Source organism: Glandiceps talaboti, chromosome 5, assembly GCF_964340395.1.
Source record: "Glandiceps talaboti chromosome 5, keGlaTala1.1, whole genome shotgun sequence".
NCBI lineage: Eukaryota > Metazoa > Hemichordata > Enteropneusta > Spengelidae > Glandiceps > Glandiceps talaboti.
The window spans coordinates 16948313-16965719 of NC_135553.1; the positions used below are offsets into that span (position 1 = coordinate 16948313).

General features: G+C 37.5%; 1 protein-coding gene across 1 annotated transcript in view; it reads right to left on the reverse strand.

Moving 5' to 3' along the window:
• Positions 1-10783, reverse strand: part of LOC144434999 (queuosine-tRNA galactosyltransferase-like) — a 73554-nt gene extending 62771 nt beyond the window's left edge. The window contains exons 1-2 of the mRNA XM_078123531.1: positions 10644-10783; positions 9636-9758 (exon numbers count right to left, since the gene is read on the reverse strand). Of these exons, the coding sequence (XP_077979657.1) occupies positions 9636-9758; positions 10644-10667 (147 nt within the window). The 5' untranslated portion in view covers positions 10668-10783. The remainder of the gene's footprint in view (positions 1-9635; positions 9759-10643) is intronic.
• Positions 10784-17407: the final 6624 nt, after the last annotated feature.

Sequence of the window (17407 nt, forward strand, 5' to 3'; positions counted from 1 at the left end):
TGTGTGTGTGTGTGTGTGTATGTATGTGTGTATGTGTATGTGTGTATGTGTGTGTATATGTGTGTGTATGTGTGTGTATGTGTGCGTGTCTGTATGTGTGTGTATGTGTGTGTATGTATGTGTGTGTATGTATGTGTGTGTATGTGTGTGTGTGTGTATATATGTGTGTATATGTGTGTGTATATGTGCGTGTGTATGTGCGTGCGTGCGTGCGTGCGTGCGTGCGTGCGTGCGTGTGTGTGTGTGTGATGACTGTTAGTCACACAGACTAGCTGACAGGTACCAAAAGTTGTTAGTCCTGTTAGTTATTTTTCTGTAACCTGACTGGGATAAATTACACTAAAGTCATATGCACAGAAAAATATTTGACATAGTGCATGTGGAAACAAGTATGAAAAAAATGTTTTCTACTCTCAAAGACCTACCGGGTACATTATAAGAAAGTTACTGGTCTGACATAGGTTGTCCAGGATATTTTTTCAGCACGAGTTTTAGAAGACTATTTATCCAAAATAATTTTATTTAATTCTATCCTTCATTTCTGGTCTGCGCAATAGATGTTTTTGGCTTTCAATCATGCCAAAAAGTCTATTGTGCAATCAATTCTAGAATCACTTTCATTTCATTTAAATGCCAATCATGACACATAATTACATAGTTGGTCTTCAGATAGATATTTTCAAAGTTTCAATTGGACATTTTTTGTGTTCATGGTAGACATTTTTTATTAAATAAACAATACAGAATCATGACACTTTTGATACATTCTGGAATCAGCAAAATAATCATACCAAATATGTAAAATAACTAAGTCATAATGTCTTGTCCATAGCTCACAAACAAAAAACAAAAACAAATTTGGACTCAAAAAAACACAATAATAGCAAGGGACATGTATGCAGTGTTTGGTATGTCATAGTGTATGTTATTCCCCCATACCAGTATTCAACACTAGAGGGCGCTATATTCTGCACTTCCAGTTTGCATTGTAGAATGAACATGATGTATGGGCTCACCAAATGCTTTATCATGAGGTCATAGTCATACAGTTTCCCTATGTTCATGGTAAAAAGCTACATGGCTGCATTAACACTTATTGTAGCATTTATATGCAATACAATACATAATAAAAAATGGATTCTAGTGTAGGATGTAACAACTGGACATCATCTATAGATTAAAATATCTATAATAAATTTTAAGGGTCTGATCTTTTTATGAACTTCACAAGGCCTGTGATCTCTGCATGATATTACACGGCAATTTTCCACATTTATACAACACTGGTAATCCAGCCTTCCATTTGATAAGACAGACGCAAACTATTGTTCTTCAATGTCACAGTAGTAGATTACACAAGTGGGTGACAAAGGTTCCTCTGTTGTCGTGCGATTGTAAATGTAATCACCATGTGATCAACATAGGGTAAATGTTCAAAAAGTCCTCAAAAAGTTCATGTTAAACTCTAAATAAACTAGTTTTCAGAGACTATAATTAAATCAACATCCATTCAATATCCTGTTGTATCAACATCTTGCGACACTAGTTTTAGTTTGTGTCTATCTTTAGAAAGCAGACAAGGGTGTTTATTATCAAGTAGAAACAGACACAGATAACATGTACCCTTTATGTGAACTCACACAGTGTGATAGTGCATTCTACTAAAACCACCAAATTTCACTTATATGAAATGATTCTTTAGAAGAAATTCAATCAATCAAATTTTTTAAAACAATTTTAGTTTACTATTAAAATCTAGTAATTCTGGTGCCAGACTTCTAAAAACAAATTATTTTTTTTTCCTTCTTGTGTTTTGAATGACTTTGTCTGTAACTCAATTGTCTACCTGAAAGGCAACATTTTCACATATGGGTATTTTGAACTGAACTTAACACACTGACCCCCCCCCCCCTTTAAGGCCCCAGAAAATATACTGCCAGACTAAACATTACACATTTATATAAATCATCCTGTCTGTGATAATGTTGAATCTACATAAAATACAATGATTTTCTAGGTGCTGCCTTTTTTTGTCATTTATGTGCAATACTGTCCACAACTGGACCAAGGCAATGACAAAATGTTTTGTCTGCATACTGTGCCCCAATTTTCAGATTAGGATGCTAAAGTCCCCCCCCCCCCCCCCCCCCCCCCCCCAGTTGCCTTCAGGTAGAGTATTGAAGAATGTAGTCTTTTGTAAAGGTAATGAGGTCATTGGTACATGGTGGCCTCTGCTAGATTGTTGGACTTCCAATTCTATGGATGACCTGCTTTTAGTTCATCCATCTTATTTTTCGTTTTACACCATTTACTGTTGTCCTTCACTTTTATGATTTACAAATCTTTTCTTTCTGCCTTTTTTTTACCATAGAGCATTATAAGTTACAATTAGTAGGCATTTGCCTTCAGGTGAAGTGTTGAAAAAATGTAGTCTTTTGTAAACTTAATGAGGTGGTCATTGCTAGCATTCTTCCTGCCATTCTATGATCACATTTTTTGGGGGACAATAATTATGTACTTCCAAATACTGATACAATGTACACATTATTTTATCTTTCTCTTTAGACCAAGGGTGTCTAAAGATAAGTTGTAAATTTCTTTGGTCACAACATACAGTCATTGTGTTCTACCTTTAATTTGCATATTTTGAATTGTAGATCAGGGTCTGATGCAAATCGTGGTGACTTCACCTCATTGCAAATAATGGAAGAAGTGTAGATTATATTTTAATAGTTTCATTCTCTTCATTTAATGGTATCGATAATTTTTGTATTGATCTACGCACAGAATCCAATCATTTTCATTTAAAGTTTACTGTGTTAGCTAAACTTTCTCAAAATTGAAACAAAGGCAATGATCAGAATGTACAGAGGTGAAAAATGTACGAAATTCTGAGTGAGAGTTTTGTCAATTTTCTTCAGTCAGATTCTTGTATCTTGTATCTTGAGTCCATAGACTTAAAAATCATATGACAAATCTCTAGTATTTGTTTCGGACAGCTCAGTCAATGTCCAGCCTGCCAGTTCAAGGCCAACCATGCATGCCTATATCATGGACTGATGTCTACAAATACTGAATAAACAATCGTGTACAGCTCGCATTCGTGCCAGGAATCATACCAAGAGCAATATGCTGTAAAACTAATATTGATTTGATAGGATTACATGTAATGTTATATACAATCCTATGATACTTGCTAGGTCACTGGTCAGAAAAGTGGACGAATTACAGTCAACTTGTTCAATGGATAACATCCAGATTGCTGTAGTGACCAAAACATGGTTTAGTGATGAAATCAGTGATGAATCGGTTGCCATGGATAACCTGCAAGCTTTAATGAAAGGACCACATGGACAATGGAGGCAGCAGTGGTGTCTGCATGTATATACACAGCCATTTGCATCCTAAACCCACCAGTGTTCAGTTCCTGACAAACAGTGATCATGTTCAATCTATACAGCTGACCTCATTGGTTACCAAGGACAGTACCCCATCTACATGGCACTAAAAATCCTACCTGTGGTAGGATTCGGGATAGTTTGAAGCCTGTGTAGATGTAAACGCGTCCTGAAATCGTCCTGACTTAGACACCTATGAGAGGTTTCCTGAAACCCTCCTGACTTTGTCCTATGTACTGTCAGAATGGAGTCAGGACGGAACGCGTAACATCTACGCTGCAACCTTCCTACGTGTAGACACAAATCTGTCCTACCTCAGGTAGGACTTAGGACTACCTCAGGTAGGATGACCTACATGTAGATGGGCTAGTGTCTCAGTTACTAATTAGCTGCATCTATCATCCACCCCGGACGAACAATGGAAAAGTGAATGATCGATCATGTCATATCATATCTATAGTGGATAAAATGAAATCAAAACCCCAAAACAGGGACTTGTAATGGGTGACTTCAATCATATGGATATTACTAGTATTTCAAACACATATTAAAGCAGCTAGTAAAATCTCCAATGATACAAAGTGTAATGTCAGACCTGATACTCAGTATGTAAAAGTACTAGCACCACTCAGTACCTAAGACCAAGCAACTGTGATGATGTCATGGAATGTTAACCTGAGAGTGCCATCAAAGTTGATTACAACACACCTAAGAAGACTCAAATATCAGCCAATTCGGGTGAGTGGATAACCAGACAAGAGAGAGTCAGGGGAAGAAAAGACAAACCAATTCTTTAAGGTAGGAGGTGTCAAATTCGAATTACATCAACGACGCAACTTTCGGCACAGACTGAAACGGGCGCTCTTGTCAACATTCGAACGCGAAATAAACGCGTGTCTGGAAGTGAAGTGAAGTGTTATATGTTTTAAGATCGCTGTACATACTCTTGAATTGAAGATTTAGGGTGAACGGAAGATAATTTCGTATGAGTTTCAGAAGTCCTTGTGAAGAAAATTAGCTTTACTACCATGACTTCATGAGGAACTGTCTTATAAAATTTAGACTTGTTGAAATGTATCAACAACCACACTCCCTATATTGCTGGTCAAGCAAAACATTGACGTGTGAAACAGAAAAGTTGGAGTCGGTCTGACGCTAGAATTACACGAGTTCGCGAACTATTGCACGGTTAACCGTAACATCTGAATACATCAAAGATATTTTACGTGAGATACCCCCAGGTCATAAATGTCTGCTTCTACACAAGTCATCCAAGTTGAGTACGCCCCCACCACAAACAAGCAAAACATTTTCTTTTAATCTTCTCCTTATTGGTTGCTTTGATTTCGACTGCTCGAAATGAAACTGACATGACAATTGGAAACTTAAATTGCATTATTCCAAAACAATGACTTGTATAGTAGTCAGATGAAATTTACATACTGACCATAATTCCATATCACCATTAAATGAAGTACTTTGTTTGGGTTTTTGCTTTGTTACTATGGTAACCAGATTTGCTATACAGATTGATTCTATGTCGTTTTGGAAGCATATCGCTCGATAGGTCAGCAGTGTCACCAGAGCTAGAAGGCGATTGATGGGGTCAAAGTAGCCCTAGGTCAGTAACCGAGTACAGTAATGTCCTGCCAATTTAAAATTACTGAATTTATAGTTTGTTTTTCAGTAGATGTATTCAACCAAAAATAGATTATTTTTCAGCTGTCTTGCCAACTATAGTATGTCACTAGTCACACTGACTCTATTGAGTGTTTACGTATCGTATTGTAAAGCCTACAGTTCAAACTGCAACAAATCATACAAGTTGTATAAAAACTATCTACATTGTCTCCCCATGGAAGAAGTATCCATGGTAACATTAATAAGATTTCAATGAGGGGTTCTACCCAAAATCAATAAATACATCTAGTAGCATAGCTTTTGAGCCTCACAGTGTGTGCAATGCCACTTTATCATGTGGCTAGGTACGTATACTGCATGCCATGTTCAGTGGATCAACAGGTACTGATATGAGTTATTTCCTATTTCATAGTGACCACACTCCGCAATACAACAATAGCAATTTCCTTACATGAAATCAACATTTAACTGTTTCAACAATGTGAGAATGAGATATAAGGTGCGAGATCAATATATATTTCAAATCAATGTAGGATGAAAAATTAAATTCTTTTACTTTTGGGGTGTTTTTTTAGTTGTCTAGTTCTCATCCTACAGAAACGATTTTACTTTTTAATGGGTCTGTTTGTACCCCTAAAAATGCAATTATTTTTTTTTTTTAAATATCCCCTAAATTGAGAAATCGAAGAATTTTCACTATAGCACAGCACTAAAGTGTCAACAAAAGATCTATTTTTCCTCACTACATACTGGCTTTGTATTCATAGCATTACTACACACTGATTTGAAATTGGATGGACATTTTTAATTTTGGCCAATTAAGTTAGGGGGGGGGGGGGAACTAAATGTTTTTAGCTTTTTATCCTACATTGAACTATTGACACCCCTAATGTGTTGATTTATTATACATAATTATGTGCTGACAGAACTATCCCTTGGTACCCATGTGTTCCAGTATTATGAAATTTCATGTGAATTGTGTCCAAAAATGTTTGAAATTTGGAAGGGGGGGGGGGGGGGGGGGGGGTCATAATTATGAATATTATGGCCACTTTGGCTTTGGGAGAAATACCTAAACTCTACACATGAATAATTCAGTTGTTTTATCATACATATGAACTGACAGAAATATACCTTGGTGCCTGTGTGTTCCAATATTATACAATGTCAAGTGATTTTTGTTCAAAATGTTGAAATGTTGATGGGGTGGGAATAACATTTTTACTGGCATTTTAAAGTTAGCATACACACAATGATTTTTGTTGTATAATTATGAAGAGGCATTGGTACATTATACATATGTGCAAAGTTAAACAAGCTCATTTAAATTTTTGTCAAAATTCAACAATATTTCATAAACAAAATTCTGTCAAAAATGTCTAAATAATCTTTAACTGTCAACAATTATGTTGTAGTTAATTGTTGTAAATCTACTTATTTTGACCCAAAACAATATGTGTAGATACAAGAAATGGTTTTAGTAAACAAACAGAGTGACGCAAATAAACAACAGATAAGATTATGTACATGTAGAGGGCGCACTTCTTTTAATACTCAACATGGGAGAACTTCAGCATCCTCATCTGAAAACAGAGGTATGTTGGGTAGACAAAACATTTTGTCATTGCCTTGGTCCTGTTGTGGACAGTATTGCACATGCACTCCGTGCTCAAAGCGCTTTACAATTATTACCCCTGGCTCGGATCAGAACAGCACAACGGCCCTTTAGTCTTCCTCAACTCCCCGGGGAGCATACAATCCATTGCAGCCATTTAAGCACATAGGATTAAAACCTTCACATTGCAACCTACAATGTACATCCTACCAGGTCCCCAATCATACAGCTGGCGATCCCTTGCTGTTTTACCTGTATGCAGACATACACACGCATAAACACAATCATACATGTCTACAGAAATCCATTCAGGTTTGGGACTACGTGACAGAACTGTTGCAGGCTCCATATCATGTCAGCGTTGAACTGTCAAGACTGTGAGTAATCATCCATGACTGTTTGAGTCATTACTCCAGGAGTCCCCGTAAAGTTACACTCATCATTTGGCTGTTACTATGGTGTTCCTGTTGCTAGGCATATTTGCATACATTTTTTGAATTTTTATGCAATTACCTATTAATCCATTAACCTTGCAATATACATCATCATTTGGCTGTTGCTATGGGCATGGTCTTGTTGCTTGGCATATGTGCAGACCTATTTGAATCTTTAATCACTTGCTTGTCGATCCCTTTTATCTTTGCAATATACACCAGCGTTTGATTGTTGCTAAGAGCATAGTCATGACTGCTAGGGCCAGTTGTGTCAAAATTTTTGAAATTTGAGCAATATCTGCAGAATAACACCTCCAAAACATCCCCACCAATGTTTCAGACCAATCTGCCTAGTAGTTTTTGAGTGTTTTTGACCAAAAATGAAATGTTCTGACCCAAATCACACACATGTGATGTGATCAGTTTGCTTTGAACAATTTCCCAACTAGACACCAAAAGTAATGTCCCCACCAAATACCAAGGCAATCGGTCCAGTGTTTTTTTACTTTAAGTTGCTTACACACAGACACACAGACAGATCGACAGACAGATACTTTACACTGCCTATAGCACTGCTGAATCTCAGTTCAGTTGTGCTAAAAATCCCTTGTCTCCACTGGGATTCAAACCCAGGACCTCCTGACTACTAATCCTATCCTACAGGAAGCCTATGTATTATTCTTATGCTGATGAAGTGATATTTGACCTGTGACCTGACCTGACCTCAAGCTTTCTGGCACTTCTCACTGTATGTCAAATAATCGATCATACCATTAGTATTTGTATTTCTAAATACCATGGCCAATTATAAATAATCAACTCCATGAACGTTTTTGAAGAAATGAATCAAAACTGGTGTGCACTAAGTATATTTATATTGTAATCCCACAAAAAAAATTGTGTTTATAGATGACGTTAGATTTCATGGCTGTGTCTTGGCTTTTGTGAGTCACCTCAATCTTCTGCCTTCCTTCATCCCAGGTAACTGACGAACAAAACTATGAGATTTAATTGTCTTTTCATACAATGCAAAGCTTAGCCCTTCCATTAATTTAATAGGTAGGTTACTGTAATTCAAACTGCTTGACAGACTGATGCAAATAAACAAAAGATATTCATATTTATATGTTGAGGGCGCACTTCTTTACTCACAACGTGTGACATTGTCGTCCAAATGTGAAAACTGATGACAGCATTACTAACTGAATTGGTTATCAACTATATTTGACATGGTGTCAAACAAATGATAGCAAAACAGTATCTTGGAAAAAATGAAATGGAAAGATTGCTTACACAGACATCACAGAGACCAATATACTTAGCCTGGAATCCATGCAACTTAGGGATTTTAAATTTTAAATCCTCATGAATTCCAGGCTACAATATACTATGAAGTGAAGTCTTTTAAACCCTGAGTTTGCATTTCTGTGTGCACTACTAGCAAAGCTGCCAGCCACACCTACAACTTGTACAGAACTTCAACAAAAACAATTTGTGTACATAACAAACTATTGAATGTCAATGAGATGGCATAGCAATGAATACAAATACTTGTTGCATACACATGTCACAGCTAGCCCAGAAAGAAAAAAAAATGTTTACACAGATATTGATAGATTACTAGTATTGGTTTCAAAGCTTGTCTCCAAGTTTACTTCACTTGTTGAAGTGTACTGTAAAGTGCTTGAAGATTTTACAATGTATCTCAGATGGATACTGATAACTGTTACACTGAGTCCATGTATTTGCCAGAATGAATAGACAGGAGACAGGAAGTTTTCATCTTCTCCATGAATGGTTGCTTTTCATGCACATCTATTTTGTATTTGAGTCCATGTAAATGAATACAAATTATAACTGTGACAGAATGCACATGTTCAAAGAAGAATTACTTATCATCCTAGCAGCCATATCATTCAAATATACTTGTAACTAGTATTTACAAGCAATTCCTAAGTGTGTGCACCCCGGTGTTTACTGCTGATAAGTTTTAGTGTAATTCCAATAATGTCTCTGTTGTAGTTAATGTGGAGACAAAGTTGAAAACCAATTCTAGTAATATATCAACATCTATGTAAACATTTTTTGATCTAGGCTAGATTAAATCAGCTGTAAATATTAGTGAATACCTGGCTTATTTGTTATGCTTGTCAGCAACAGCAGTGTTGACTTCACATTAGTATTTTCCTCACCTTTTCTATTTTTTTAAAAACAGTTTATATTTTATTTATACAAATGAAAAAAAATGTACAAAATAAGTAACTGACAGACAAGGGGAAAGAAATGGGAGAAGGGTCAAACTAACAAAAATAAAAAAACCTGATACAGTACTTTTGAACTTTACATTACGTCGAAAAGGTTCCCTTTCTCTTAAGTATTTTGTTTGTCTTCATTATAAAATATTCTGTTTATTTCATATACATGGATATGACTCTAACCATATTGCATGCTGGTACATGACCCTTTTTACACAGTGTTGAGGAGTATAGTGATGTGCAGATTGTGATTCTGTCATTAATGGGTTACACTGTTATAAACAATACTTACTGTACTTGAATCATTGAATGCAGACAGTTCTATGTTGCCATGGAAATGTGTTGTTTGTTGCATTACCGACTGTAAACATTCTTCCAACCACTTGTCGGCATTGTGTACTGGTAAGATAATGGACTGTAAAAGATAATTTTTGAAAATAACAACTTATAAATGTTATCATGGCACTGATCGAAATTTGGAAATCAAACTACAACTGCTGACATCAGAGTGTGGACGAACAGAACCTGATACAAACAGGGAAAATTTAATTGGATTGGTAACACTTGGCACTGCATGCTGAAAGTACAGAGACTTGTAAGTTGTATTACATTCCCAGAGGGAGGGGGTCAGTGACTTTTCGTCAGCCCAATGGAAAAATCCATCAACTGCATCACCCACACACACACACACACACGCACGCACGCACGCACACACACACACACACACACACACACACACACACACACACACACACACACACACACACACACACATTCACATTCACATTCACACACCCTGGCCACAAAAACTGACCGGTCCCTAATCTTGAGCGTGGTGATGGACTTATTAACGAGATTTGACCTGAACTGCATTGTATGAATTCATTCATTTGGATAAAGTATAGGGCTCGGTTGGGTGGGTGGGTTGAGTCAATTTTAGATATGACAACTCATTTGAATTTACATCTCACATGGTCTGTACAAGCATGGAGGTATAATTTTACCTCCATGGTACAAGACATCAAACTTGTCAACATTGGGCAATTTAATCCGAAGTGACTGTGAATCTCGAAGGATACAGGTTGTACGTTGCCAACATCATCACGCTAGATAGTAGAAATATGTTAGTTTACAGCACAGGCGCTAGTGAAATTGCTAGATCATAGAGAACTTACACAACGGAGAACTACATAACATAGTGCATGGATGTATATTAGGAGAATACCTAAGTAATACATCCATATGTAGCGAGCAACTCCGTTGGTTTACAGCGGTATCGTATCTAAAATAAACTACTTACCACGTCAATGTCATCTCTTTGCATATTTAGAAATTTCTTTACTCATTATTATCCTTCTAGTATCTGAGTGAAACTTTAATATGCAAGTAAACCACTATTGGACGTTCGTCTACCAGTGGTCAGTGGCAGGTCAGTGGTCGCCATTTTTTGACAAACGCCCTCTCTCCACCACGGAACAATAGTCTTTTGTTTTTACTATTACTATTGCTTTGGCAAATTGGCCGAGATCGTTCTTCTCCTGGATCTCTTTTCGGTGAGATAAATCAATGAATGCAGTTTTTGGCTTGTGCATCAGTTGGTCCTCTTGAAAAATGTGTTCACGTTCTTAATATCATAAAATTCCCATATTCAATATCGTATCAAAACCTGGTGTTACATTTTCAACAAACAGTGATATCCAGGCATATCACTGTATATACAAAAGCGACACGTCCTGCACAGCAAATGTAGTGCATTGCTTCGGAATCTGTATTGTGTCGCTTCATACGTGTTTCAGTTTGGTGAGTGGAACAAAAATGTACGACATTGACGACAACAAAAAACAAGGTTGCGTATGAAAACAAAACTTGCCAGACTTTTTCTCTCGCAGCTGTACTGCGATTCTAATGGTAACTTTCAAATTTACATGTGATAACGTCTATAACTTTGATAGTTTTCAACCACACAGCCTAACGGCTACATTTATCAATCTAACATTTTGAGATAAGCCCTCTGCCCCCCCCCCCACCCCATGCTTTTAAATATGCCCACTGTGACTACCTGAGATAGAATCATGAGGTCACAATTTTTTTTTACTTCTGTTGGAACAATTTTTTTTACTCAAGCCATTACAGGATCAAATTATTTTTTTTTCTCTTCACCCGCCGACAATTTTTTACCCAACCCCCCCCCGAAATCAAATGGTTCTCCCCTAACAGGGGGCCATGAAAACAAATGAGAGTTCAAAGGGGAGGGGGCTGCGAAAATTCTGATGGTATGAAGGGGTCCTGAAATATTTTGCTCATGATTTGAACCAAATCAAACCTCAGGAGCGGTCGTTTACCAAGATTCAGTAATGAGTTGGTGACAGTATTTGTGTATGCGAATGTATTTGTTTATGCCTTCCCCTGTCTGTCTGTCTGTCTGTCTGTCTGTCTGTCTGTCTGTCTGTCTGTCTGTCTGTCTGCAGACTGACTGTATCTCTCTTTCTAGTCTCTGTCTCTGTCTGTCTCTGTCTCTGTCTCTGTCTCTGTCTCTGCCCCTGCCTCTCTCTCTATCTCTTTCTCTGTGGAGCCTTTTTTGAACATTTAGGAGCAGTTGTTTACCTTGTACTTTGCAAAATTGTTTACTTCGTTTACCTACCACACATTTAATTATGAGGCAGTCAATAACCAAGCAAATGTGTGTTTACGGTCTGCCAAAATATAAGTTAAAGTGTAGGTAATAAGGCCATACATTTGCATAATAATGTATTGACTCGAGTAAAATTGGGGTATTGAAGACAATTTTCATGTATAATCTATTGCTTTCAATAATCATGATAATGTGTATGGTTTGAAATGGTATGCCATTAAATGGCTTCCTACATGTCCTTGTTTTTTTAAAGTGCTTACTGTGAAAGGGGGGCACCCCTCCCACATCCTCCCCACTAGCTATCATGGGGGATGTTGTTTCTGCCCAGAATAAAGATTGAAAGAGAAAACCCTGCTAGCTAAGTATCTCCAACTATAGGTTACAGCCCAATGTGAGACCTTTCTCGCAAAGCCCACATATATTTGTAAATCTCTCATTGTTATGTATGGACGCCAAAGTTGATTTCCACCTCTGAAGTGGAGCGCGCGCGGGGGGGGGGGAGGGTACTGTTAATTAATTGCACATTAAAATATGTGTGGCCGAGAGGGGGGCTACGAAAAGTCTTGCGTTCAGTTCGCGGGGGGGGGGGCATGGAAGTTTTTGAGAGCACGAAGGGGGAGGCTAAGAAAAAATCTGTGACCAAAATAATTTATCCCCCCCCCCCACCATAAATTCTATTCCCAACCTTAGGGCGGCCCTTTTTATTTTTCTGTTTCTCATCTCCCGACCGACCCTAATTTGCAGCTCCGACATCAGAAAAAAAAAAGTTTTTTTATTTCCGACCGACCCCTGAGCACAGCAAAATTGTAAGGTTCCTCATGGCGTCTTAGACCAGTTCTGCCGAGGCCACGACCTTGCGACATTGGCCCCCTAAAATTACAAATGACGCAATAATTTTCCCACTTTGCGTCGCTTTGGCGCATTCATTTTACGGCAGACATCAAAATTATCTAAGTCCACGGCCGGACCAGGCCAGGCTCTTACTCGACGTCAATCCCACAAGAAGTATACTGACTGCGTAAGGGAAAGTTTTGTTGACATCATATAAGATACAGTGACAATGCGCAGTTCTATTGTTAACATAAAAATGCCACAAAAAGATCAACTTTGATAAACTTTATCTACAAATTGAAACATTAGAGGGAGTAGATGAGACGTCGAAATGGACGTCTCTCGTCACATGTTTTGTCTACCGTCACTGTCGTGACCTCTGACCTACTCACTGACGTGTGCGAAACACTGAACTTGCTACTGGAACGCGGAACATCTATCTGCCACAGCTCAGAAGCCTGAGTAAACCAAATTTATGGGACAGGTTGTGATTTTCATTTGTTGATGGGTTAAATTAAATGAGTACATGTGTATTTTGATTCCGAAAAAGCTGTGTTAGGGGATCTTGTTGCATGATGTTGACAGTGACACATGCGAATGTTGGGCACTGAATCAATGCGTAATCACTGGCATGGCCACTATAGACGGCCGATGCATGTGCGCCCGGTCAGACATGAAGAACGAACTTGTTGTGCAAATCAGAAAAAATCAATGTGGTATTTACAGAGCATCCCAACTTTGATGTTGTTGATAGTTTTAGTTAAAGATTCAAGTTCTGAGTTTCAAGGACACCTAATGTCAGCTTTCCGTATCAAGTTAAGTTTACGGTATGTAACTATGCTGTCATTTGATATAGCAGGACCAAATCATGATACACAGCCAGTAACGGTTAATTAATAAAAAAATAAATTATTTTAAAGTTTGTTTGACTATTATTTGTAAGTTTTTCGTTCACATTTGGTACTTCTTAAAGTCAGGGATTTTTTTTCTTCAAAATGTCATGAATTTGAAGAGGGCATGTCATTGATAAACACAGCAGTGTACTAACAATTTTAAAAATGAAACAAGTGGTTACAAGTTTAGGAGTTCTCAAAGTTTTTATTCAATCATATGTTCACTGTGACTTATTTTGAAGTTGTTCTTTGTCCTTGTCTGAAAAAAGGGAATTATGAATTTGAGCACTGCTATTCATCGATATTCAGATTAAAAATTGTGACTACCTGGCTGTCCAATCTTTCTAAACATATGTAATATACTCTGTAGAAATGACTTAAAATTACATATTCTTAATTGCCTTCTTTTTATAAGGTGTAATGTGTAGTGCACAATTTTCAAAAATAGCTTACTGGGAACTGTTATTATTCATAAATGGATTTTTTTTATGTAGTTAGGTAATGGTCTATACGTAATGGAATATCTCAGACCACAGTATCTCTATAGAGGTCTGAGATAATTTATATGAATATTTCATAGACAATAATAATTGACCCCACTCCCTGTCAAATGGCACCACTTTTTGCAACCAAGGGGCCTTTGTCCCCACTTGTTGGAAACCTTGGCAGAACACTGCCGTCTACCCCCCCCCCCCACCCACCCCCTTTGTTACATCAGAGCAGCATGTGTCTAAGGCCGTTGAGATTTGATGAGGGACAGGGCTCGAAATTAATACTGTCCCGCAGTACATTTAGCTGCAATGTAATAATAGCTCAGAATATTTCCATCATTTTCAAAATTATGCTTAAATTTGGTAAAAGTCATACTGCATTCCTAATTTCTTGACCAGTTTTTAGCTTTAAATCAGTTGTATCATCGGGGAAATGATCGACTCCATAGCGTTTCATGACCCATGACATGCATAATTCCGAGGTTTACATTATTACTTTTAATTACTTTTAAACAGTAAATCCCAAAGGAGTTCTAGAAATGTTTACATGAAACATGTTATCTGGTGGATTATTTTGACAAGTTCACACTGAAGAAAAATGTTTCATAGAAGTAATGATTTATATAAATGAAAATTCATCTCGCACACTGATGACAATCACGTAAGTGTTTCAAAAAGTTACACACTGAAGTTCAAATTGGATAACTTGAAAAAATTGTTAGCGATGTCAATGCCACTTTCATTAATAAGACGAATGTATTAGTACTCCTGATAAAATCATACAATAGTTCATGGCTACAGATATACACCCATCAGGATGATAAGTATTCAATCATCTTCTTACAAAGTTGTTCTACGGACTTGTCAACCTTGCTAAAATGAAGGAAAGAGACTTGTAACAAGGAATTCAATAAAGAGAAGAGAAAAGAAGTTGTAAAGAGACTGACAGGACAGAAAGGACAGAGAGTAGAACTGAAAAAATACAGATTTTTTTTTCTTGCCCCCTTTTTTTTTATTTCGCCCGCCCGCCCCACCTGACTTTTCCATTGGAGATGAGAAACAAAAAAAAAAAACCTCACCCTTAGACAAAGTAATGATATGAATGGGGACATAACCAGAATTTCAAGGTCAAGTGTTCGTCTCACCATAAATCAGAGTATAAGTTCGTTAAAACCAGTCATGTTAAATCTTTATGGGAGATTTTTTGTTTATAATACAATTAATTCAAACATCAAAGTACGCCGGTGAAAGTCTATACCTTCTTGATGTCGTTTAATTTTTTATTTCGTTCTTTGTAGAAACTGAAAGAATAAGTTCGATTTCAAAGAATGCCGATTTGTTCTCCAGTGTGACAGACGTTCCCGATACGTCTTTCAATCTGTACCGTTTTCAGGACTGGTCTTTCTCATATTTTTCAAAATTGCGTTGTTGAGATAAAGAAACGATTCGTACTAGGCTGGATTCACCGTGACACGGAGTCTACTTATGCTGTCAAAAATGACATCATCACGTACATCTCGTTCATATCATCGTACGAGAGGAGAAACAGCCGCGACTGAAAATATACGTATCTGTCAAGTAGTTTGATAGTAAGTTACACATTTTACTTTAAATTTGTTCCTTTAAAACCCCATTACAAGTTGAAAGGTCAACTCAAAGTCGCGATTCAATATCTAAAATATCAAAGTGAAAGATTCCGTCGTTGTTTTCGCTTGATATGTAAGCTCACATGTAATATGGTAGCGAGTGTTTACACAAACGACTAGACCTTTCGGACTACAGAATATCTTATATAATTCATCGGACGATAGTTCTACATAATCTGTTGTGATATCGTTGGTGCCATGTGACCCTACGATGATAGCTTACTTTATCTCGTGCTCTGAGCCAGATTGACCATCCCTATACGTAATTTGAAGCCATTGGTGGGTAGGACATGTTTTCTAGAATTTTGTTTTTATTTATTTGCCTGAGCGACTTAGAAATTACGGTAACGAATTTATTAAAGGCAGCCATCTGCGTTCTATAACTAAAACGATATTTTTACAGTCGGGAGGGGCGACTCATTTATTCATTCACTTGTAGTGTGTGTGTGTGTGTGTGTGTGTGTGTGTGTGTGTGTGTGTGTGTGTGTGTGTGTGTGTGTGCGTGCGCGCGCGTACGTGCGTGCGAGCCTACAGGGGGCTGCAGGTAGGGAGGTAGGCAAGCGGGCAGGCGGGCAGGTAGATAGGTAGGTGTAGAAAGATATAGGCAGGGACAGGGTGGATGGATAGATAGGGCACGGTTGGTAGGTAGGTAGGTAGGTAAGTAGGTAACGTATGTATATATTGTTAAGTTTGTTGATACGAGTTATCCTAATGACGTCAGTAAGTTATTAACACATCATCGGCCACAGTTGTGGTTTTGATTTTAAATGACAGCGATACATTTATTTCATCACTTGTATTGTGTATTTCAACCATGAGACCTACCATTTACACATTTTGTGCATCCATGCTATAGTTATTAGACAATTCAATACAAATTATTATGTACAATTTTTAGACTATCACAATTTGATCTTGAATTGTAATTGTCGAAGATTTCATACCCACTATCAGTCAAGTATGTTTATATAAACTTTACACATACACGGACAACCTCTTACTCAGCAAAATAGGTCTATCCACAGTCCCTCAATCACTGTGGTCTATCATAGAGATTAATCGTAGATCGATGTTTCTAACAACGTCACAGGAGCTGGCGTTGATGCTACGTTCGCCACTAGAGGGCGACCCGAAGGGTTTCAAATTGTTGCTATATATTGACAACAATATATAACAACACCTGTGTATTTCCGAGTATGGTTGTGCATAGCGATAGGCTCTAACACAACCATTAGGAAACAAACATAACTAATGACATGGGGGGGGGGGGCTGAGAGGAGACAATAGGGGGGGGGGGGCTACGAAAAAAAGGGTGCGAGGGGAGGCTTAAAAATTCTGATGGTCTAAAAGGGGTATTGCGAAATATTTTGCTCATAATTTAAACCAAATTGAACCCCAGGAGCAGTCCTTTACCTAGCACTTTTTTAAAATAAATATTTAAACATATAATATAACATTATCATGAGGTGAGTATGACAATATGAGGTGAGTGAGAGCCAGGAAATGTGTTTGTGCATGCATTGATCTCTTTAAGAGTATTGAAGACAATATTCAAGTATTCCATGGCTTCT